Here is a 26,562-nt window from a genome sequence, read left to right as displayed (position 1 = left end):
AAATCAATTAACTCTACCTATTAGATTAGTAAATAGGACTGGAGTTGAGCTAATTTTTGTTTAAGCAGGGCTTAATTATTTTTTAGCATCATATTTCCATCATCAAAGACACTTCTGAATGGTCATAAGTAGGATTTCCTTTCTTCTCCAGTAGAAAACAAAATAAAATAGTCCTCAGAGTTACAAAACACTCCCGATAAACAACTGCTTTCCAGCAGGGTAGGGCAATAAGCCAAATGCACTTACCCATAAATATCCAGCACGCCAATGAAAGAGTGCTGCTTGACAGCAGAATGGAGAGCCTGATTGACGTGATCTACAATCCAGCTAAAGAGTTTTGCATAGATGTGCTTTGCTAAAGCATCTCGGGCATTTGTGGCCTGAAGCTTGGAGATGGGCTTGATATATGTCTCTGTGGCAGTAGCCAGCTTTCGGTGGCAGAGCCAGTGACACATCTCTTCATAATCCACACCCATGAGGTCACAGAAGATGATAAGTGGCTCATGCTTGGGCTGCCAAAAGAGAATGTGTTATTGCCTATGGCACAATCAATCAAAGAATAAGTCCTGAAAAAGGAAGTAACAAAATTTAGCAAAATTTCTGTCATATGTTCATCAGCATCACTCATATTCCGTCAGCAAGATAATAAGAAGCATTCATAAGCCAGCATATAAATGTCACTTTGCAATCTTTTGTAGGGCTCATTTGAAAAAAAAAGTTCTATGAAGAACTTTCTTGATTCTTCATAGATTTTTCTGTATCTCTTAGGACATATTCAATCACTCAGTCAGAAATCTGTCAGCTAGTTAATGAACCTGAGCTAGTAAACAAAACAAGCATGGCCCCTGTGATGGTTTGAGTGAGAATGGCCCCCAGTAGCTCATATTTCAGTACTTGGACACCAGTTGCTGGTGTTGTTTGGAAAGGACTGGAGGTGTCGTCTTCTTGAAGGAGGTTTACCACTGGGAACAGGTTTGAGGTTTCAAAAGTGTATACCACTCCCAGTGTCTCTATCTCTACCTTGCGCTTGTGGTTCAAGATATAAGATCTCGTTCCTGATTTTAGTGGAATGGCTCTGAGTTTCTCTCCATTTAATTTGATATTAGCTGTTGGCTTCCTATATATTGCTTTTATTATATTTATTTTTTATTATATTTTATTATATTTAGGTATATATCCCTAACTTCTCCAAAACCTTTATCATAAAGGGGTGCTGAATTTAGTCAAATGCTTTTTCCACATCTAATGAAATGATTATATGGTTTTTTCTTTCAGTTTATTTATATGATGGATTACATTGATAGATTTTCATATGTTGAACCAGCCCTGCATCTCAGGGATGAAGCCTACTTGATCGTAATGGATAATTTTTTTAATGTGTTCTTGGATTCTGTTTGTCAGAATTTTATTGAGAATTTTTGCATCGATGTTCATGAGTGAGATTGGTCTGTAATTCTCTTTCTTGGTTGGGTCTTTGTGTGGTTTTGGAATCAGGGTAACTGTAGCTTCGTAAAAAGAGTTTGGCAATGACTCTTCTGATTCTATTATGTGAAACACATTAAGAAGTATATGTATAAGCTCTTTTTGGAAGTTCTGATAAAATTCTACATTAAAACCATCAGGTCAGGGGCTGGAGAGATGGCTCAGAGGTTAAGAGCATTGCCTGCTCTTCCAAAGGTCCTGAGTTCAATTCCCAGCAACCACATGGTGGCTCACAACCATCTGTAATGGGGTCTGGTGCCCTCTTCTGGCCTGGAGGCATACACACAGACAGAATATATTTTTTTTTTTTTTGGTTGGGAGGTTTTAATTTTGGTAAATGGTACTTATCTAAAAACAAGTCCATTTCTTTTACATTTTCCAATTTTGTGACATATATGCCAATACACACATACACAATGAGCGTGTGCGTCCACACAGACACACGTACACAGTGGGGCTGGAGAGACAGCTCAGCAGTTTAAACTGCTTGCTACACAATTCTCAAGATTGAAGTTTGGGTTCCAGAACCCGAGTAGCAAGCTAAACATGCAACTCTAGGTTTCAGTGATCCAATGTCCTCTTCTGCTCTATATACTCACACAAATTTGTTGTATACCTGTGTGCTTATGCATGTGCACAAATATAAAAAATAAATAAAATAATAAATAAATTAAAAAATGAAACCCACTGTAGGTCTATGGAGATGGCTCAGTAGGTAAAGTGCAAGTATGACCCATAGAACCATGTTCAAAAAGCCCCATATGGGGCATGCCACGAATACATACCTAGCATGTACAAAGCCCTAGGTTCTATCCCCAGAAGTAAAACAAGACAAACGGACAGTCTGCCATCACGTTAAACTTGTTGTGAACTTACAGGTATTGTGCAGCTGTCTGAATCTCGAGATGCAAATCCAACATTGCCTAAGTGAAGGATGCCAGCAAGTATTCGAAAAATTCCCATCTGGTAAGATTCACTTATTCCTGGAATATAGCAAATAAACAAGGGATTTATGGAAGAATAGCAAAATAGTAATAATAAGAGAATTTTTTAACTCTAGTATTAATTCTTAAATATTGCCAGATGTGCATATTATATCCATAGTCACAAAAGCAATACTTTTAACTTTGCTGACAGTAATAAACTAGGCAGATTCGCATTGTGGGTTATGGGGTATGCCTGGTCTGGTCTTATGTCCTGGCACTGAAATCAACCTGCCACCTCCACAGACGGATAACTTCATCCATCTATGCCTTGGTTTTCTTATGTGAGATAAGGAGATAATTCTTCAAAGAGTGTTTGTAACATTAAATGAGATAATGCACAGAGTATACCTGGGACACATTAGGTATTTTTAAAAGTGAGCATTACTGTCACGTCTTAGATATATAAGTATTTTATTAATATTATCGCTACTATTTATCCCTACTTAAAATGCATATTGTAGCCCAATAAGGCTGATTTAAGTTGGATTATTAAAATACTTCAAGTATAGATTAATTATAAATCAAAGAGATCCCAAGATCAGAAGAAGTATTTTATAGTTTTATATTCAAAGTTAATGAGTAAAAGTCCAAACACAGCTTTGGAACAGAACCTAAATGATATGATGAGATTAGAAAGCTGGATACTTTCTGGCTTTTTACCAGATCTGGTTTCATTTTTTCAGTGAAGATAAGAAATTCTAGAATATTAAAGATAATTATATAAGTAAAAGTAGTAAAATTATTTTCAAAACATTTTTTTCTATAAGGCAATTGAGATTTACCTTATGATTAATGTTTTACTATCTTCTATCTCCTTCCTTCCTTCCTTCCTTCCTTCCTTCCTTCCTTCCTTCCTTCCTTCCTTCCTTCCTTCCTTCCTTTTTAGGCTTTTCTGAGACACGATTTCTCTTTGTAGCCCTAGCTATCCTGAAACTCACTCTATAGACCAGGTGGCTGTGAACACAGGGATTCTTTAGCCTCTCTGCCTCTTGTGTGCTGGAATAAAGGGCACGTGTTACCACACCCAGCACTGAACTGGTCTTAAAATTCTTAAGGAGAACAGTGTTCTCATAATGTGTTCGTGGAACACTGGCAGGCCTTGCTAAAATGCACATTCTGAACCCACAGCTTTGTGAAGTGGTATGAGAGTCTTCATTTTTAGCAAGTCCCACAGTGGTTCAAGACCTAAGCTCCCTTGCTTGATGGTATGTCTCTAAATACCAAATACAATAATTGAGTTACTTCTATTCTGAGGTTTTATAAAAATATGGGGGGAAAGGACACCTTTAAAAGTTGTATAGTTCATAGTATGAATTGATTCATATGTGGACTTAACACTTTCAAATCACAGAGAGAACAACGGCATCTGTTTCAAAAACACTGGAATAACAACACTATGTGCATGCATGAAATTCTCAAACAATAGAGATTTAAAAACTCTTTTATCAAAAAGCAACAACAAAAGAAAAACACTAAAATACATGTGTTCTGTCATCATGCCCTGAAAATAAAAAGAAAAATAACAAAAGCGAATCTCTGATTCATGTCCTCCATCCCAGTACTAAAGAGGCCAAGGCAGGAGGTTCAAAAGTCATAGACCAAGCTGAGCTATATATAGGTGAAAACCTATCTCCAAAAATTATCAACAAACAAAAACAAAAGAACAAAAATAAGCAAGCCCCCCCAAACAACCAACCAACAAAACCCACACAAAATGTGAGTTTATTTAAAAAAAAACCCACTTCATTTAGTTTCAAACCCTAGATTTTTGTAAAAATTTAAGCTAAAATTTATACTGAATAATTATACTCTCCTAATACTGAAATATGCTCTTAAAGTGCAATTCAAAATAATCTTCATTAAATTTACAAGGTTGAGCAACTGTTACCACTATCTAATCCTAAAACTGTTCTAAGAAACCTCAGGCCCATTTGTCTGAACAAGTTCCATATATGTCAAATCTCCCAGCACTGTTTATCAGTTAACATAAAGCCAAACCAATATTCCAAACAAAAGTTACTTGATTCAAAACGACCAGCACTTGTAAGCTAAAGAATGAAATGCCATTACCCAGCAGAGTGCAGGCCTGCCTGGTGTGCGCCATCTCCTTCGCGTCATCCACTCCTTCAATCATAGGACTGCCTCCCTGCTTCGTGTAATGAAAACCATCTGCATTTCCTGCAGTGAAGGAAAATAAAAGGTTTTTCTTTTATGAAGAGAGGCTTGGACTTCCACCCTTACACATATGCTGAATTAGAGGCAGTGACAGCACACTGATATATATAGGATTTGGAGTCTGCCCAGTTTAAACTCACATACTAATACAAGATCCAAAACTAAAATGCTCATAGATTTTATGTTAATGGGTGGAATAAATTATATTTTTCTTTGGGTTTAATTCTAAACAAAATGCTAGAATATGTTTCCTCAAACTCTTTCATGAAAGCAGTTTTCAAGCATGTATAAAAGAAGGGAGGTTAGAACGCTGAGCCCCATCTACTCCTCACCTACCTTAACCCACTGCTACAGGCAATCCTGTCCCTGATATGGCCACTCAGCCCACCCACTCTAGAGCCAGCTGTAGACCTTCAAGAATCTTTTCATTCATAAATATTTTGTTATGAAGTAAGATTTTTTTTGACAAGCTTGAGAAGTCAAAATTTCACAGAAAAGCATGCCCATCTAGTGTCATATCCGTACCTAATCGCAGCATTTTAAACTCAGGTAACTTCGCTGACGCACAGAGCTGATAGAAGATATGGTAGTTTCTCTCCTCTTCTGCCTTTGAAATAAGAAGAGCTTTCAATTGTGACATCTTAATATAAAACCCAGGAAAACATAACCATAACACATAATTTTAATATTTAGCCATCTCAGTAATTCCCCACATTTTCTAATACTGGTTTAAATAATTAGCCCTTTTAATTTATGCTATATCTACAAAGTAGGAGGATGGCATAAAAATTGAAACCAGGCAGGGCAAAGAGTGAGGCTCTGTCTCTTGAAAAATAAAAAATAAGTAAGTATAAAAGTGTTAGTCATATTCAGTATAAAATACCAGGCAGCAGGATTTAGGATTTTTGGTGTTATTAAACTCAAGGCTTCAAACATGCTAGGCAAATGTTCCCTACCACTGCACCGTATCTCAAGTCCATTTTAACTTTTTATTTTGAGATAGTCTCACTAAATGCCCTGTCTGGCTCTGAACTGCTCTGTAGATCAGACAGGTCTTGAACTTGTGTGTCTCCTGATTCAGTCTCTCAAGAGGCCTGCACCACTGTGCCTCACTTGGTAATGTTTTCTGAATTAGGGAATTGCTTGATAGATGGTCACAATCATTAAACACTGGTGATGGGGGGGAAGCTAAAATGATATTTTTTGCAAAGCTCACCATCATTTTCTACTAATAACTTCTAGATTTGTGGTATTCCTAACACTTTGACTAAAAGAGAATAATTTCATCTTTGCCATACTTTAGAGATACTGATCTCTTATGACTGCAGAAAGTCCATGAATATACCGTATTCTCTCTATATATATTTATATATTATATACTTTGAATTATGTAACATATATAGCATAGTTTCCTATCAACAATAATTTGATAAAATAAAAAATTTATAATGTAAGATCAATATTTAGTATTTTCTTAGTTTTTTTTCTAAATACACATCTAGAGAATAGTTGCAAAAGTTACTGCACATATGAAGCTGAATACTAAAATCCAATCAACATATTCTTAAATTTTGGAGTACATCCATCAGAATAAAGATTAATGTTAATAAAGTAAAGGGGTTATGACTACTGAAAGAACACAGGACACTGAACAAACATACCAATGACCACAAGCATGACTAGGCAAGAGATCAGGTGGTTCAGCACACAGAAACTAGAAAATCAGGTGGGCCTGCAGAAACGTGGTGGTCATCTTTGTACAGGATAGCTTATTTTGACTGTGATTCATTTGATAAAACAAATACTCTCAATATTCTATACTCCTGAAGACTGGGGAACTGCTAGACTTACTACCACACCTATAGATAAAGATTGAGCTTTGTCAAATTCTTCATTAGGCAGTCTTACCACTGGTCAACTTACTGACCAAGGTCAATTTCCTATCTCTCTTATGCTTGCTCACAGTCCTATATATTTCTTTTTTTTTTAAAAAAATAATTTTTAGTTTATGTATATAGATGTTTTGCCTGCATGTGTGTCCATGCACCACATGTGTGCAGTGTATGTAGAAGACAGAGAAGGGTGCTGAATCTCCTCGGATTGGAGTTACAGACAGTTGTTAGACACCGATATAGGTAATGGGATTTGAACTCAGGTCCTCCCTAACTCCGAGCCATCTTTCCAGTCCCATACCCTACATATTTCTACAGGGACTTAACCCATCCATGCTTCACTCACTCTTTCTTCTCACTATAGATTATTTAAATCCTGTATAAGTATTAATGTGTAGAATAACACTGTTGTTTATAACTTTAAAGGAGGGTGGTTAGTGCCTTACTATACATATCAAGTATTTACTTATAAGTTTATGCATATCAAGTATTATAATTTAAGATTAAGTATTTAATCAGGCAAAGTCAGGGTTCCTGACTTCCCCAAATCATGCCTCGGCTTGTACAAGACAATTTCAAAGCCAAAACAGACTTTGGAAACGGAAGACTAGATCCTGCTGTGTGGCATATTTCAACTTTAATGATGTGGCATCCAGCACACGGGTCACTGAAACTCTGGGTCTCAGTATGATGTGTGCAGTGGGTCACCAGGAGCCACATACTGACATTTTCTGATGATAATCTACATCCTCACGTGCCTACAATGAGAGTGCTACAAGAGTATAACACACGTCTTTCCATCAGAAAGGAGCAACAATACAAGTGTCAACAAAAATTCTGTACGAATATTCAGCTGTGATCTGATGGCAGCTTACAGCTTGGCTATGGCAGGTTTCTTTTAGCTCTGACTGGCAGAACAGGGACTGGGTTGAAACATCAGGGTTAACAGGAGGAATGCCAGTCTGCAAAAGAGAGCTTGAAGCCCTTTCTTACTGGTCTTCTAAAGAGCATGTTCACAAGAAGCTCTGCCTATTTAAACTTGAAACTGGTATTATGAAAATCATCTATAATGGATCCAGGCCACATGGCCCAGTATTTGTTGGGTTCTTTCTTCAGCTCATTAGCCCACTTCCATTCCTTGGATACTTTTCCTTTCTTAATGAGCTATTTCTATTTCTAACCATGTGTCCCTATGCAATCCTTTGCTCGAGGGTATAAGAGCCAGGAAATAGGTACCTCTAAACTCAGATGAGACTCAGCCCTCCTAAGTATGTTTTTCCTGATATTCTAGGCCTTGTCTGCCCTCCATGCCTAGCTTAAAAGGCCCGACTTTTCTGTCCTCCCTCTTTTTGGTGGCTGCTGGGATTTTGAGCCTTCCTCTACCGTTGTTTCACTTTCAAACTTTAGTAAAATTATCCTCAAGCATCTGAATGGATTTTTAAATTATTTTATTAAGACTAAGAACTCAAAGAAACCCCCTCTCAATTTCCTGTAACATCACTCTTCTCCTCAGTGTTATTTCCTAAGAATAAAAAAGAGAGAAGAGGACAGGGATATTGTGTTTTTCTTGAGCTGAGTTGAAATTCTTTGAAGACATAGATCAATGCTTTCTTTTGTCAATTGGGAAATATAAGAGACAAGACTAAATAATGCCTTGTCTCAACTGAGATTTTCAATAACATCTGTAAGAAAGTCAAAACCACTCACCAGACTCAGAAAGAGAAACAACACACATTTTCTTTTACAAGTAGACTATAATTTAAACATAAATAAATGCATACTGCACACATGAGACAACACGAACACACAATATGAAAGAATAGAGACTATAATGAGTAATAATGTCTAAAGCGGGGGTGAGAGTAAACAAGAGGTCGTGGAGTGGAGAAAGACAAAACATGCTTTCTTTCACATGCAGAATCTAGCTTTCAAGATATATTCAGATAGATATGTGTATGTGTATATATATATATATATATATATATATATATATATATATGTCTACGGATGAAATCAGGAAGACACTGTGTGAGAGGGAAAGCAGATCAGCAAGAAAAAAAGGAGGGTACAAGAGTGGTATGGAGCAATTATATGTATATACATGGATGTCATAATGGAATCCATTATTTTGTACAGTAACTTAAAAAGTTAATAAAATATGAAACAATAAACCTAAATCAGTGCCCATTCTCAAGAACAATTAGTTTAAAGAAGTAGTCCTCTACCTCTGGCACGAACCATTTTATATGTTTCTATCCAAGTGCCTTTTGTAGTAATACTGTGAGACTAAGCTCAAGAGTACTGAGAAATAAGGTATATCATACTAGCAAACAAGGGCTCTATAATTGGTATAGTACGGCTTTTTCCTTGGGTGTAAAATGACCATTATCTTGGAAAGGAATTATGTTAGCTCTCGTAGCCATGGAAACGAATTCAGCAGAACCCCAAAGATGTCTTAAGTAATAGTGAGGAAGCTGTAATATACCCTAGTAGAAAAGGCAAGGTGAAGTCACAGGAGCTTCAGCTAGGATTGCAGCAATTACTTTCTGCTCTGTTCTCCCCCAGTGCAAATGATCTTGCGAGATGTTAGGATATGTAAAAAATGAAAGGTTAACTGAAAGGGAAGCTCTATGATGCAGTTTCCATGAGGTTGTCATTCATAATGGGATGGGACTTCATAGTGATACAGCTACTTTGGGGTCAATCATGTATATAAATAAACCTAATAAATTAACTGATTCATCAAATTAAACTTCCATAAAACAGTTATTTTATTCTGTCTTTGGTGTTCTCTATGGGTTGCTTGTTTCCTTCTCCCCAAGAAAACTTAACATAGCAATTATATAATAATCCAAAAATCAACACAAGTATTTGAATATGTGTGCACATACACCTTACCTGGAATACCACTCTGGATTTCTCTAAGAGGTAAGTTCTCATATTGGCACCGATGATTCGATATCTCTTGTCAAAACCAATTTCAATATATTTCCCAAACCGGCTGCTATTATCATTCCTGGTCGTTTTAGCATTTCCAATTGACTAAGAAGCAAGAGAGAAAAAATATTTTAGGAGGGGAATGTATATCATTTACAAAGCTTATTCATAGAGAGAAGTAATAGAATATAACCCTTAGTTCTGAGTCTTTTAATAAGAGAACCAATTCTGCTCTTGTAAACAACATAAGGGTCTGCTTTGCCTCCCAACTACACAGGTAGATGCCAATAGTTTTTCTTGTTATTTCACAGAAATGAATTTCAGAAGTAGCAGGACTGATGCAACAGAGTTGAGATTTTCATGCAGCATCTCGTCATTAGCCATCAAAAATTCAGAAGACTGTCTTATGTAAATGAAATCATTATGGCAAAGGAAAATTTCCCTGGAAATGCTGGTTTGGTATAAAAGATATCTTTGAAACTAGACAGTTTTATCATCTCATCCTATAGCAACAGAGGTCAAATGAGACTGCTTATTAGCAGGGATTAGTATTACCCATTCTACTGATTGCTAACATTTTGAGGCAGCATCTCATATATCCAAGACTATCCATGAGCTCCTTATGAAGCTGAGGATGCTTTAAACTTCTGACTCTCCTGCTTCTACTTCCAAGTGTGTGTGTGTGGGGGGGGGATAATAGGCATGTGTAAATGCACCTGGCTTTCCTCACTCAATTTGAATGCCATTTTCAGAAACCAGAAGTAAAAAATGAAGCTTTCTGATATATAATGTGAATGTGTGTATGTGTACAAGTACATATGTGCAGTTGTACTGTACATCTGGGAATTAAGCCCAGAGGTTAACATCAGGTGTTTTCCTTGACCACTGTCCACTTTATTTACTGAAGTAGGGTTTCTCACAGAACCCAAAGCTACCCAGCTTGCCCTAGGTACCCTGTCTCTACCTCTTAAGCACTAGGATTACAGACAGGTCACCAAACCCAGCTTTTGAATGCAGGTACTTAGGACCTAACGTCTGATTTGCATGGTTGCAGGGAGAGCACTGCATCCATGAACCACATCTCCAGACCCCAAATGTTTGTTGCTACTGTTTGAGGGGGGTGTTGTTTTGTTTGCTTTTTTTGTTTTTTGGGGGTTGTTTTGCTTTTGAGACAGGGTTTCTCTGTGAACAGTCCTAGCTGTCCTGGAACTAGCACTTGTAGACTAGGCTGACCTTGAACTCACAGAGATCCACAGGCCTCTGCCTCCCAAGAGCTGGGATTAAAGGCGTGGGCCACCACTGCCCGGCCTCTTTGTTTGTTTGTTTTAAAGACTTCTCAGGAAGTTCAGGTTTACCTGGAACTCACTGTGTAGCTGAGGATGACCTTGAATTCCTGATCCTTCTGCCACTACCTGTAGAGTGCTGGGACTAAAGGCATGTGCACACAGCTTGGTTCATGTTAGGAGTCATTCTTCCAACTGAGTGTCATCTCACCCCAGCATTGGTTATGACGGCTTTATCTAACTTGTAAAATATCTTCAACCAAATACTGAGAATGTAAAGTTCTACTAATTGTTATACATAACCTTAAATTCTTAATGACATATGTCTGCTTTGTAAGTTAATAGAAAGCGATATGCTTCTGTAAATTTCTCTTTTAAGGCAAAATAGAAACAAGCATTCACATAATATATATATATATATTTAACACTTAATAACTTTATTTCATGTAAGATTAGTATTTGTCCCTTGTACAAAGTTTGTTAAGATAATGTAACAAACCCACAATGAAGAGAAAGATGTTAGAATAGTACAGAATGTTAAGAGAGAGAACAAATATCAGGGATAAAAATAATAAGACCCTAGCCACAAGAGTCAGTATATTTGATCCTTTGACCAATCAAAGAAAATGGGTCATCACTGTCTCAAACAGAAGATAGTATAATTTGTTTCAGCAATGAAGATACTATTAGAATTTGAATTAACATTTTAATGCATTTTAGAAAAAGAATAAGAATGATTGGAAACTATCTTCCTAGTAAATTACAGAGGGATTAATATAACTTAGAATAATTTAACTAAACAGACATTTACTCAGAAATTACAAACTGTGAGGTGTGTGTCTGTGTGTATGTGTGTGTGTGTGTGAGAGAGAGAGAGAGAGAGAGAGAGAGAGAGAAAGAGGGATTTATTTATTTATTTATTTATTTATTTATTTTGATGGTTGTATTTAATACCCAAAGTTGTATAAAAAAAAAAAAACTCAGAAAATAAACCTCTCATTCAGTGACAAGAGTCATAGATAAATCATTGGTCAAAGAACCTACTGCAATAGTCATTGGTGAAGATGCTGCTTTTAATGGAGTTAAAAGGTACTGATCGTTTGAGTCAAATGTGGGAACTGCTTTAACAGCACATTGTGAGGGCAAGGGTTTGGAAAAAAAACTGCTCACTGAAGACACTGCATTGCTGAAATTCAGTTTACAGATTATATTTCCCTGCCTTTGATCAGACTGTGAATGAAGCGGCCAAAGGTGCCTATCGCTCTGGGGATCTTTTCCACTGTGGGAGCCTCACCATGGGGCCACAGGACTGCATCAACTTCAGGGCTTCTCAGAGTCCTAAAGTCTGTTTTGCCCACTGCGGAGAGGATGAAGGTGGTCATACCCAGAATATCCATCCAAGATGAGGCAATTCTGTTGTGATAAACGATCAAAAAAAATCCATGTACATTTTTTAACCTAAGTAGTATTTTATAGGGCAGTAGTGAAGCATGTTCTCATAGTACTATATTATGTCCATCTGCCGCAGGCTGAAGTCATCCAGGAAGGCAGTGACTCTGGTTGTCTATGGCATGCAGGCTCATGAGATGTGAGAGGTGGCATCCATGGCATGAGAAAAACTTGGTATATCTTGTGAAGTTATTGATTTGTGAACTAAGTGCATCAGAATATAGACACATTTTGTAAGTTTGTGACTGAAATGGGGCACCTGGGGCTGGAGAAGTGGCTCAGAGGTTAAGTTAACTAGCTGCATTTGCAGAGGACCTGGATTCAACTTCTAGCACCCACATTGAAAACTCCAGTTCCAGGGGATCAGATCTTGTTTTCTGGCCTCCAAGGGAAATGCATATACTTGGTGCAAATATATACATTTATGGTAAAGACCCATGCATGTAAAATAAAAATAAGTAAATCTTAAAATTTTTGAAGAACAAACCAGGATGCCTGCTCTATCAACCATAAGACTCTTGATGGGTGCTTCACATTCAATATCAGCTCCACAGTCCAGGAAGAACGCTTTTTAAAGCTTTCATATGCAGAGTATGTGGCTATGACACTCTACTTTCTCACATTTTTGAACCGTTTGACATCCCAGACAAACGAAAGTGCTGCAGTGCCCTCAAAAGATAATCAACTACTGACCACAGAGAACACCAGAAAGATTACAACAAGATATTTAAAAATTTTAAATTCTTTTATATTGCTTCAGATTTATCTCCTTTTTAAATTATAGCTTTATGAAGTGAACTATCATGGATACTAGTTGGAAAACTACAAAATACTTATTGTATTAATAAATGTAGATTGATTTTCATGGGATGTTTTAGAGTAACTTTCTAAAGTGTTCCACGGGAGATAATTTATGAACTGTTTAGTGATTAATTATTGGGTACGGTGCTATACTCAAAAAAAAAAAAAAAAAAAAAAAAAAAAAAAAAAAAAAGGCACACTGAAAAGAAAAAAAAAAAACTAATGTTCTTTTTCCAAACAGACTGAATCTGATCAGTGTTGTCCATATGTTCATGGGTGTGACGTCACCCACTAAAGCATGGAAAATCTACCAGGAGCCATGCCCATGAAGGAAACTGAGTCTCCATCCCTTGACAGCCATCAACTACAAAGATCACTTCAGTTAGGGGTGGGGCTTCATGAATTCCTCCATCATCCTTGCTGGGATTTTGACTTGCTCCAACTTGTACCAGTCTTCTGCAGGCAGCCACAGCTGCCGAAAGCTCAAGAATGCAGCAGCCCCTGCTATGTCCAGAAGACACCGTTTTATGGCAGCTCTCCCCACTCTTTGGCTCTTGCAATGTTTCTGCCCCCTCTTTTGTGATGTTCCTGAATATTTGGGGGAAGAAAGTAAATACAGATGTCCCATTTAGGGCACAGTACTACACAGTCATTTATTTTCTGCACTCTGATCAACTGTGACTTAGTTCACCTTTCTTGACATCAAAAGAAAAAAACTTAGTATTCCATACATCTTCTTGATGTTTTATTTAGAAAAGGAGATTAATAATAAAGACAGAATTTTCAGTTGAAAGGATATAGACTGTCAAAAAGTAGACACCTATAGCAAAAGTAGCACTATCAATGATATCAATGAGTGCTTACCAAGCCCTGCCCTATGTAATTTCATATCTGTATCTAAGGCAGTTGGGGGAATGTGGTCTACAATTTCTATTCCACAACCTGCATCTACTGGCCATTTCTCATACCAGACTGACAACTTAATAAAATAAGGCTACATATTGTGAGAAAAGGGTAGATTAGGGCTAAAGCAGAACTTTTTGACTGTCAGTAAAACATTTAAACATAGAACAACAAATAGAAGATACAGCAAATAAAGTCAGTTTGAAGGCTTGGGTGGCAGAGTAGGCCTATATAATCTCTCTGAGAAGCACTACCACACCCAGAGAGATAGATGAGCTTATGAAAGTAAGAAGAGGAATATTGGGGATGGATAGTGTAAGTGGCAGGAACAGGAATATAGGAGGAAGCAGGTATGTGTCAGAGGAGCAGGGGCTCAACCTAAGATAATTATACATGAAAATGCCATAAGGAAGCTTGCCATGCTATATGCTAACCAACAATAAATTTAAAAAATTAAAAGTTTGGAAACCTGGAGAGAGGGTATAGTGGTTAAGAGCACTGGCTGCTCTTCCAGAGGAACCAGGCTTGATTCCCAGCACCCACATGGTAGCACACGACTGTTTCTAACTCCAGTCCCAAAGGATCTAATGCCCTCTGGCTTCTGTAAGCACCTGGCAAGGATGTGGCGCACATACATACACATGCAGGTCAAGCATTAGATGCATAAAATAAAAATTGTAAAGAATAACACATGATTCTAATCTTTGGTCTCGATATGGGAAGATATATCTTTTGCCTATATCGTATGATTGTTTCTTCTGTCTTGTAAATACTATATTCACAAGATTCTGTTATTTTCATTTCAATCAACAAGAAATTGCTATACTATAGGAAGGTTATGGCTGTGGTTCAGTTGAACCATCCCTGCTTTTCTGGGACCAAGTGAACTTGATCATGGTGGATAATCTTTTTGATGTGTTCTTGAATTGAGTTTGCAAACATTATATTGAGAATTTTCACAACCATATCTATCAGAGGTTCTGACCTACAGCTTTCTTTTTTGTTAAGTCTTTGTTAATGTTGTATCAGGGTAATATTGGCTTTGTAAAAAGAATTTATAAATGTTTCTTCATTTTCTACTATACTAAATAATTTGTTTCTTCTTTGAAGGTTTGGAAGAATTTTGTCCTGAATCTATTTGGTCTTGAACTTTTTTTTAATTTTGGGAGTATTTAAATTACTGTTTCTATCTCATTGAAGGTTACAGGTCTATTTAAATAATTAACTCATCTTGATATAGTTTTGGTAAGCCATATATATCTAGAAATTAATTTTTTATAGAATTTTTCCAGTTTTGTGTAATATGTTTTTAAAAACGTACTTATGATTCTCTGAATTTCCCCAGTATCTATTGTAATATCTCCATTTCTATATCTAATTTTATTAATTTGGATTTGTGCTCTCTTTTACTTAATGGATGAAGGTTTGTTAATTTTGCCAACCTTTTTGAAGGAACAATTGTCATTTTATCAATTCTTTGTATCATTTTTCTTCATTTCTCTTTTCTTCATTTCAGCCCTGATTTTGATTATCTTTTTCAAACTACTCTTTTGGGAGTTGTTTGTTCTTGTTTTTAGAAGGCTTTCAAGTGCATCCTTAAATTATTAATTTGAGATCTTATGTTATTGATACAGATACTAGATGATGAAATCTTTCCTCTTGAGAGTCCATTGTATCAAAACCACAGATATTTGGCACATTGTATTTTCATTTTCACTCAATTCTAGGAATTTTTTAATTTCCTTCTTGATTTCTACTTTAATCCAATTATCATGAGTGTGCTGCTTAGTTTCCATGAGTGTGCAATTTATGTATTTCCTTTTGCTGTTGATATCCAGCTTTATTCCATTGTGGTCAAAAAGAATGAAGAACATTATTTCAACTTTCCTGTACTTGTTTAGATTTGTTTTGTTCTAATATGTGATTGATATTGGAGAAAGTTCTATGAGCTGCTAAGCATAATGTGTATTCTTTAATGTTTGGGTGGAATGTTAAGTAGATATCTGTTGGGTCTGTTTGATTTATGATGTCAGTTTAACGCCAGAGTTTCCTGGTAGTTAGCTTTTTTGTTTTCAATGACCTGTATATTGGTGAGAGTAGAAATCACTTATGTGTTATGGTCAATCTGTGGTTTCATATCAAAGAGTATCTCTTTTAGGAAATTCAGTACCTCTATGTTTGGTGCATATATGTTTAAGATTTTAATTTGAGGCAAGATCTTGCTATGTAGTCCTGGCTAGTTTGTAACTCACTATTTAGCCCAGGCTGTACTCCAACTCATGGTAATCCTTTTGCCTTAACCTCCTGAGCACTAAAATTATAGATATGAATCATCAAAATTGTTTACTATTTATCTATCTTGTTTTTTGAGACAAGGTCTATGAAGTCCAGATTGGCCTCTAACTCACCATGTAGCCAAGAATCACCTCGAACTCTTGATCTTCTTGCCTCTACCTCCTGGGATTACAGGTGGTGTGCTACGACTTCTGCTTCCCATACTTTATTACAGTCTTTTAAATGAAAACAACTTCTTTGCAGTTGCTAAAAATTCTCTTCTTCAAAAAAAATTTATTTTTATTTTATACGTACATGCAACACATGTGTGTCTGGCGCCAGAGGAGTTATATCCTTTGGTACAGGAATTACAGGTGCTTCTAAACCAGTATGTGAGTGCTGGGAATCAAATCCAGACCCTCCTCAAGAGCACCAAGCACTCTTAGTGCTTCTGCCTCAGTCTCCAAGTGCTTAGATCACAGTCATGAGCCACCATAACTGGTAAAAGCAGTAAGTACTCTGAGTTATATCTCCAGGCGTGAAAATTCTCTACTTTTGGTATATGTTATTGGGAACTGAGCCCAGGGACTTGCAATGAAGCTGATTACCACTGAATTACATCTCTCAACAATTCTTTATCAAGGGAAATCTTTGTCTAAATGCAAATATGTAAGCAGTAATACAGAAAGAGAACCTTTTATTTTTTATTTTTTGCTTATCTCAGCAAACATGTTAATTCCTCATAATTGCATTTTACTAAAAAGAGTATCTGATGTGGATTCCCCTCTGTATGCTGTGAATACCACTGGTTAATTAAAAAAAACTGCTTTTGACTTATACTAAGACAGAACTTGGGGGGGGGAACTAAACTGAATGCTGGAAGGAAGAAGGCAGAGTTTAGGAGAAGCCATGTAGCCCCACTGAAGACAGACACTGAGAACTTTGCCAGGTTAGCCACAGCCACGTGGCGATATACAGATTACTAGAAATAGGTTAAATTAAGATATAACTGTTAGCCAATAAGAAGCTAGAGCTAATGGGTCAAGCAGTGTTTTAAATAATATAGTTTCTGTGTGATTATTTCAGAGCTGAGCAGCCTTGTGCCCATTTTCAAATTAATGTCATTTTTACTAACAAAACTCAAATTTGTACTGAAAACCACCACAACAAAACAATACAGCTGTTTTTTGAAAGAGGTAGAAAATAGCCGTTGGCATATTCTAAAAGGGTCATTGGGGTGTGTTGCAAGGAAGCTGCTTGTTTGTCCTGGTAGCCAGGCTAGCTTAGCCCTGAAATAACCACACAGAAACTCTATTAATTAAAACATTGCTTGGCCCATTAGCTCTAGCTTCTTATTGGTTAACTCCTACATCTTTATTTAACCCATTTCTACCAATCGTTATATCACCACGAGGTTGTGGCCTACCAGAAAAGTTTCAGCACGTCCACCTCTGGCCACCGATCCATGGCATCCCTCTGACTCTGCTTTCTTCCTCCCAGAATTCAGTTCTGTCTTCTCCGCCTACCTAAGTTCTACCCTATCAGGTCAAGGCAGTTTCTTTATTCATTAACCAATACAAGCAACACACAGAAGGGACTCCCTTAGGGATGTATTCCCAAGACAAACTCAAATTCTAGTTTTGGATGATCCAGCCTAGTAGACATGGGATTTCCTAAAGCTATGACAATCAAGATTTTTTAATATTCTAAGATTAGGAACTAGGATGCCTTAGGACTCTGTCAAATACTAGAAATCTGTTGCACTGGGGAAAATGAATAAAAGCCCAAGCTAAGCCCTGCTGTTTTTAACTCAAGTTAAAAACTGGCTCCACAAAATATATGGCTTCATTATTAACACCAGTAGCATCCACTACTATATACAGAGCTAAATACTTTCAAACTCTTAATTTTAAATTTTACTGCTTTCCTTTGGCACAGCCACCTGCTCCTTCATGCCCATGTTACAACAGATACCTCTTCCTCCTTTTTCCTGCAGCACACCTAGCTTTGGAGGTCTCGCAGCTTCCTCAGAATATATTGTCTAGGTCATCCAGGAAGGGGAGTCCACTGCTCTAATGGGCAGCCATATAGACAAAGGTCACAGCACTCATTTTACAGACATTACACACAGCACTGCAAACCAGGCAGTTACCTCTAGTCAGATTACTGCAAAAACCACTTCTACCAAGGCGCATCAGGTCAATTTTAGCTCCATCTGTGTTTGGGTGATAACGAGAACTTGACAGAGGAAAAAGACAGGGATAAAATCATACCCATGTGATTTTGACAGGAAGGATTTGTTTCCGCCTGTCCTGATTTCTCTCTACTTAATGAAATCTATTTTTCATTTTTCAGAGCCATAATTTTCTGGAGTCCTATTAACAAGCAATTCTCTTCAGATCTTTAAAGATAAAACTGTCATACATTTGGTCATCTTGTCTTTGGCACAGGCATTTCTACTTTGTATATGTCCTTGACTTTGCCTTGGTTTGCTTTTCTGAGGAGGGTCTCAGTCTGATGCCCAGGCTAGTCTCCAACTTATGGTGATCTTCTTCCCTTAAGCTTTCCTAATGCTGGGATAACAGTCATGAGCCATCATATCCAGAGAGTAGACCAGGCTGGCCTCAAACTCACAGAGATCCACCTGCCTCTGCCTCCTGAGTGATGGGATTAAAAGTGTGCACCACTATTGCCTGGCAACACTTTCCTTTTTTAAAAAAAGTAAAAGTGCTTATGTGATTAGGGTTTATGTCTATAATTCAAATTTGGGAAATAATTAAAATTGGTAGCTGAAGAGGCTGAACTAAGCATAAAAAATATAATGTGGGTAAAATGATAATAGAACTCACTCATGTTTGAGTGAGAGCAAACCCTGATTTGGAAGGAGTATAAACAAGTACTCAGGACTGGGAGAAAGTGAGTAACCTTGCCCTCTGTACAAGGAACAGTAGGTATGAAGAAGTGCTGCCTAGTATTATAAGCAGAATTCTTTCTGAAAGTTCAAAGGAAACATTATAGAGTAATGTGAATTCCTCTATACCTAGGATTTACTTGAAATACCCACCTTGAAAAATTTTCACTTTTACTAGATCTCTTACTAAAATACAGGAAAGAATTTCCTTAGCTTTAGTGGTTGGAAGCCTTAGACTTTCTGACATGACAATAACAATCAAGTTTTCAGCTCATTGCTTAACCAGAGACTATAGAACAAAGGTTGAGAATGTTGCTCTTACCTCCATGATGGGGTTGGAGGCCAAGACCTTTTCCTCAACATTGGCCTCACTGGCAGAACCACTTACAGTGGCAAAGTATCGCATGGCATACTTAGCTGAGACAGTCTTTCCTGCACCCGACTCTCCGCTTACAATGATGGATTGATTTCGTTCATCCCTATAAAACACATAAGAGTGACTGCCAGTGAGTCTACTTCTGAATGTGATTACTTCTGATCCTTTCTCCCCATGAGGCTGAGTGAACTTCTGCTAGTTCATATACACAACAATGTAGAAGCAAATATATTTATTTGAAACATATAAATATATCTGAAGCAAATAAATGTATTTATTTGAAACAATATTAAGAAACATAGTATTTCATAATGACCACCTATACACAAGGACAGAAAAGAAGGGTATACCATTAACTTAAAAGAATCATATAACTAAGGACAACTCTGTGTTAAAGGCATTCTGAATTTTCCATTATCTCACAATATTTTATTCATGGAGATTTTCACTGGAATTTATAATATTGTTGTCAGCTACCATACACTAAAAAGGGGAAGTCAGGCAGTGCTGACGCATGCCTTTAATCCCAGCACTCGGGAGACAGAAGCAGGCGAATCTCTGTGAGTTGGAGGCCAGCTTGGTCTACAAGGAGTTAGTTCCAAGATAGGTGCCAAAGCTACAGAAAACCCTGTCTCGAAAAAAAAAAAAAAAGAAAAAAAGAAAAAGAAAGAAAAGAATAAAAAGGGGAATACACAGGGCAGGGAACCCTTATTGCTCTTTGGACAGGAGAGGGAAGGGAAGTGGGGGGGGGGAGAGGGGATTAAATGGGAGGCAGGGAGGAGGCAGAAATTTTTAATAAAAATTTAAAAAAACTAAATCATAAAAAATAAAAAAGGGAATACTAGATCCACAACAAAAGAATTAAGAAAAAGGTTCTTAATTAAAGCTGTTTATAATCATTTGAAATATTTCAAATTGTCTATCTACTAATGATCTGTGAAGTAGAATCTCCCAAAAGCTCCTATTCCTACCAAGCACCTACAGAACCAGGTAAGAATCTACTTTGTTGGCTAATTTCATTTTAAAAAATTTCATCACACTCATGTCTGAAGATACAGTAATAGAATACTATTATTTTTTGCTGTTGTATGAAGATTAAGCCTAAGTTGCAATGGAGACCCAGGATATTTGGGACGTGAGACCATGAGTCATTGATTAAGGAAAGCTGCCAGAATGCCAGAATGAAGTGACCATGAATGAATACTTCATGCCACAATGAAGTATGCTGAAAGTATATAACTTGTTTTATATTTAATAGGAGTTTGTAATTAAGAAGTTGCTTTGAGTCTCAGATGAGACCTGGACTTAGAATTTTTGAACAGTGTTGGGACTGACAAATACTATGGGGACTTAAGCATTTGACTGATCGCACTTTACATTATGAGACAGCCATGAGCCAATGGGACAAGAAGTAAAGATTATGCTTTTAAAGTGCTATGTTTGGATGTCAAATTGACAATTGGTAATGCCATGATGTTTAAACTTGATTGTTAAATTGGTCAGATTTAGAATCACTGGCTATGTCTGTGAGGGATTATCTTAATTTGGTTAAATAAGTAAAAGTCTACCATAAATGTGGCAATACAACTCCAGGGGCTGGGGTCCCGAGGAAAAAATGAGCTGATCATCAGCATTTCTCAGTTTCCTGACTAATGTTGGCGGCCTCATTTCTTCTGCTGTGACTTTCTGCCATGAAGGACTTGACCCTTAAACTGTGAGCCGAAATAATTCCTTCCTCCCTTAAACTGCTTTTTGTCATGTACCTTGTTACAGCAACAATACAAGTAACTGATGCAGGGAGGAAAGATTTTTGGTTTTTTGTATTTTAGTCCACATTCACTTGGGTCCATTGTTTCTGTGCCATGGTGAATCACGGTACAGAACAAGTAAGCAAAAGCAAAGCTGCTCACCTTATGGCAGCCAGGAAGAAGACAAAGCTGAGAAGGGGGAAGGGATGAGAGAAACCCTTAAAAGACATACTCCCAGCAGTTTATTTCCTCTAGCCGGGTTGTACTTCATAATAGTGTATTCAACTTGGAACTTAATATATTAACTTACTGAAGAAGTTAGTGCATTTATCATCCAATTGTCTCTCAATAATAGTACCAAATCTTCAACACATAAACCTTGGGAGTTATTGTATACTAATATTATAACACATGGCATATAAACAGGTGGTACCAAACCTAACTTAGGATGTACTGACTCAAAGTCACAAAGCATCTGTATAAAATCATCCTTGTAAGGTAGCATGCATTACACCAAGCCTATTATATAACTAGGATACTTGGCACCACATGGTAGTTGAGTCACTGGTGTTAACAGGAGAGATTTCATCACCTATAAGAGTCATTCCCCACTTACCCAATGAACCTCAGAACACAAGAACATTCAGAAACCACATAACGAAATGAGAGAAAGGCCTGGTAATAAAGTCAGAAGCAATAAAAGCAGATGACATGTCTACATGGATGGAGGAAGACTAAAGGGATGGTGCTTCACAATAATGAAAGGAAGAGCTTGAATTTGAATTCTACTTAATATTTTTCAAAGTGCTTCTGTACTTATCAGCCAAGATAATTTTAAATCCTGGAAGAATAAGGACAGACATTCTCTTGTCCTCTTTGGAGAAAACATCAGAGGAGTTAGTTTGCCCAAAGTTGGTGACTAGTATGTCTAGACAGTAGATTGTTACAGCCTAACTCCAGAGGTATAGGGAGGCCTAGAGTAGGCTTCTTCTGCTTTGCTTTGTCACTCCTTATCCTGATCTGTCCTTCCCAAGAAAGAAGGAAAATGCCCCTGCATTATCCTATCATACATAAGGATAACAAATACATTTCACAGAACATTATAACGGTCAAGCTAGACCATTTGTGAAACTGCTCCATCTAATAGTTCATTAAACGAAGATCCTGAGATTTAAGTTCCATGGCTATTATTAGAAGAGGAGCAACTAGTACAGATAGCTCTTTTTAAAAAAATTATTTCAAGGTTAATTTAACAGTATTAACTTTTTTATTCATTCAAAACTATAAGTGAAACTTAGGAACATTGCTCTATGACTCAGAAAGGACAGGAAATATATAAGATTAAGATGATACCACACCACATGGCTTTAAGAAAACAAAACTAATTTTTTATGTTTTAATAGAATAACACTGTGAATTTGGTAAAGGATAACAATCAGGGCCCAGTGAGATGGCTTAGAAGTCAAAGTCGGTTGGCTCAGTACTAAGACTGATGAACTGAACTCCATCCTTGAAATTCACATGGAAAGAGAACTGACTCCCGTAAGTTTTCCTCTGTGCGCACACACACACACACACACACACACACACACACACACACACACATCACACCATGCACTACACACAAATAAACAGCTTTAAGATGAGAAAAGACAAGTAAGGATGTGAGGAAACGAATACAAGAGAAACAAATTCCCCGAACTCCACTCACCTTTTCTCCTCTAGAAGTCAACAGGCCCATTAAAGGAAGAGTCTGACAATGTGGGCACTGTTCTCTAAGGAGCATGTTTAAAATGGAGATGGGGCATCATCATTTCAAACTAAAACCCCCATGTCAGGGCTATCACGATGGCTCTACAGGAAAGGGCACTTGCACCAGGCCCTTTTCTGGCCTCCTCAGGTACTGCACCAACATGATATACATATATACATGCAGGTAAAATACTCATATGTGTGGATTAAAAGGATAAACTAAGATGTAAACCCACCTCTTCACCCCTACCATGTGCACATGATCCACTCTTCCTATAGCCTTTTCATCTCTAGACAGGGAATTGCTCACCTTCTAGCTCTCAGAACAAATTCTTGTTATTATTCTGCTTCTCTTTTACCCTGTATCAGCCAGTTTTTTCCAAGTTCTATCTTAAAAATATATCTAGAATATATACCTATTTCTTCTCACCATCCTCATTAATATTCTAAACTGAATTGTCATTTCTCACTCAGTTCACTGATTAACCTACCCCATCTCCTGAGTTTTACCCTAGCTTGTTCTGTTTTCTTATTGTAAAATTACTTTGTTGTGATTTCAAACTTGTAGAAAACTCCATGCACAGTAAAATGAATTCCTGCTTATGTTTGCCTCAGAGCCAGGAGCTATCCACTTGCTATGTTTCTCTATTTCTCTCAATCTAATACTTTCTGCAGCATTTGAGTGTGGATTGTAAACATGTTATCTTCCTACCACCTTCACAATATGGTTCCTAAGAAGAGCTTTGTTCTTACCAATTTACAAGGACCAAAGTCAGGAAAGTTAACACTGCTATACTAACACTCCCATTTAATCAATCACCCTAAACATAAGCCTTATTTACTCTTTACCAGGCTTTGTTTGTGGGGTGGAACTTTTATCTAGTTTGCTGCGCATCATGTCCCGGACACTGGCTGGTTTTTGAATTGTGATTATAAAATTTCTGTCAGTAATGATGAATTGTATCTTTCCTAAAGATCTGAGGGGTTTGTACAAACAGTGCTGATGTGAAACACCAAGATTCACATCTGGGAAAGATGACATGTTTATTTGGTAAGGAAAAAAAATAAGGAATGATCCTCCAGCACTGATTCCTGACTAAGCCAAAGCAGACATACCCTGTTTGGTGACTGTGGATTTGTGGATGCAGATTCGTTAATACAAGTGATAAATATCCTAACTAACTGAAGCATATTTTCAAAGTATCTATAAGAGAAAATTAGGCAAAGAAAAACAACAACCTTCAATTAAGAAATCCCAGCACTCTGTGAGTTCGAGGCCAGCCTGGTCTACAAGTGCTACCTCCAGGACATTTAAGTCTGCTACACACAGAAACCCTGTCTCAGAACAAAAGAAAGAAAGAAATCACACTGATTGACTCATGGGAAATATCATGTGGGATGAGGAGAATTCCAGGAAGCAAGCGGAATCTGCTGATATTTGAGGTTTGCCACCACAATGATGAAAGAACCCTGCTTTCAGATTTAAGAACAGTACTAGGGTTGAGAATGGACTGAGCATATGCAACACTCTTGCTTTGATCCCTTGAGGCAAAGAAAGTATTTTCTGAAAAGTTGTATAATTTTTTAAGTATTAAAAATTCTTCAGAGATCAATTTTAGAGTCTAGCAGCCCATGGGATCCCCTCGAGTTTCAGGCTGTTCTGAGTGGCGTCAGCATTGTGCTGCAAAGCTTGAGAACTAGAAAAATCAAGTACTAGTAGACACTGTTCAGCTCAGAGGAAAACGTACTGACAGATGGAATTTTCTCAACGTCAAGCTTTAAACTTTGGGCTGGGGGTGGGGAGGGCGGTGGTGACGCGTGCCTTGAATCCCAGCAATTGAGAAGCAGAGGCAGGTGATCTCTGTGAGTTCAAGACCAGCCTAGTCTACAAGAGCTAGTTTCAGGACAGGCTCCAAAGCTACAGAGAAACCCTGTCTCAAAAAAAAAAAAAGCTTTAAACTTTGGATAATCATTACCATTTTATAGAAGTATCAGGCATAATGTAGCATATTATATACTGCTAGTTCACTACTTAGCAATTTTATTTTTAATATACTAATATTTTACTCAGACTAATTGAATTTTAAAAAATGATCTTCCTATTGATGAAACCTTAGAAAAATTATACAACTTCTCTGAGCCTCAGTTTACCAATTGTAAAATAAAGTTTTAATTTAATAATTTAATAACAACACCAAACTCAAAAAGTTGTTGTGAAGATAAATTTTGTTAGCAAATTGAAAGTAACTAATTAATACCTTGTCGGGAGACAGCAGACAGTTAACTTTAGCTCTTATTAGAAGTATTATTATTATTAAAACTTTTATGGGCTCTTAAATTGAAATAATTATAAAATTCTGTCACAGTTTGATCCCAAAATGTACACTGGTTTCAAAAGAGAAAATAAAGTGTTAGTTTCCTTTCTGTGTTATAAACTGCTTTGGGGGTTTCCCACTTCATATTTTACCAAGTTCTCCTTGTAAGCAGGAGAAATTAACTTCTTCTATGCACTCATCCTTTCACATTACAACGTATCATTTATTATTCAGAGTAAAATCTTATCTTGAATGTACCTTTATTTCCCAGTCTCTGCCCTCAAACTGTTAGGGCTCTGTGGGTGATATGAGACACACTTTGCAGATGTTCTTTATACACACATAACTGATGTCATATTATAAATTTTTAATTGCTACATAGAGATAATTTATTTTCCAGCTCATAGGTCTTTTAGTTCATCTGTTCCTTTTCTGAGAGACATTAGAGAAGTCACTTCTTACTACGGTTACTACTAAACTTTGGCTTTCTCACCTATAAAACACAATACCTGTCCTCATTTTGTCATAAGAGCATGATGAGATTCCAAAGATAACTTAAAACCAAATAATCTGTAGATTATTGTAAGATTTTAATATTTAATTAAATAGTTCAAACAATCTAAGACAAATTGGCCAGAGCTACTTAGGCAGTAATTATTTACAAGTTCTTATTTTCTTTAAACACCCGTGACATATCAAAGGATAAATTATCTTATCTAACAAGAGCCATGAAATGATGAAAGTTCCTACCGACCTTGCCATTTGTTTATAAGCCTCTTCAGCTACTGCAAAGATGTGAGGATCCATGTCACCCATGTTCTGGCCACTGTATGCATTAATAATATCTTCTCCATAAATAGGCAGCTGTTCATAGGGATTTATAGCTACTAGGACTATTCCTGGGGGGGGGTGAGAAAGAAAATGAAATCAGTGATATCCCAATGGACACATCAAGCTTGGTAAAGTGAAGCAGCACAAAACCTTGTTTCAATTTAGTTCATACTAAACTAATGCATTGCTCAAAGGTCAAAATATATCACAGTCATTGCCATTCTAAATTATTATACATAATCCTAACTAATCTGGACTAGATTGTTTAAAATAATGTGACCTGGATAGGGATGGGGCTCAGAAGCAGAGGACTTGTCAATCATTCAGAAACCTCTGGGTTTTATCTCCATTGTGGAAAAAGAAAAATAACAGTGTTTTAAACAATTTAAATATCTTCATATTTAGTTTTAAAAAAAATGCAGGCCGAAGAGATGGCTCAGGGGTAAA

General features: G+C 37.0%; 1 protein-coding gene across 2 annotated transcripts in view; it reads right to left on the bottom strand.

The window, feature by feature from the left end:
- The window catches only part of Myo5a (myosin VA), a 154,897-nt gene that overhangs the window by 73,500 nt on the left and 54,835 nt on the right, over nucleotides 1-26,562 (bottom strand). For both annotated transcript variants that reach the window (XM_038322819.1, XM_038322820.2), the window contains exons 4-10: nucleotides 26,039-26,183; nucleotides 19,416-19,572; nucleotides 9,434-9,577; nucleotides 5,169-5,250; nucleotides 4,539-4,646; nucleotides 2,359-2,465; nucleotides 247-512 (exon numbers count right to left, since the gene is read on the bottom strand). In XM_038322819.1, coding sequence (XP_038178747.1) covers nucleotides 247-512; nucleotides 2,359-2,465; nucleotides 4,539-4,646; nucleotides 5,169-5,250; nucleotides 9,434-9,577; nucleotides 19,416-19,572; nucleotides 26,039-26,183 — 1,009 coding nt within the window. The remainder of the gene's footprint in view (nucleotides 1-246; nucleotides 513-2,358; nucleotides 2,466-4,538; nucleotides 4,647-5,168; nucleotides 5,251-9,433; nucleotides 9,578-19,415; nucleotides 19,573-26,038; nucleotides 26,184-26,562) is intronic.

This window comes from Arvicola amphibius, chromosome 3 (assembly GCF_903992535.2).
Source record: "Arvicola amphibius chromosome 3, mArvAmp1.2, whole genome shotgun sequence".
Taxonomy (NCBI): Eukaryota; Metazoa; Chordata; class Mammalia; order Rodentia; family Cricetidae; genus Arvicola; species Arvicola amphibius.
The sequence above is the reverse complement of the archived record's forward strand: the minus strand, read 5'-3'. Positions and strand labels throughout refer to the sequence as shown.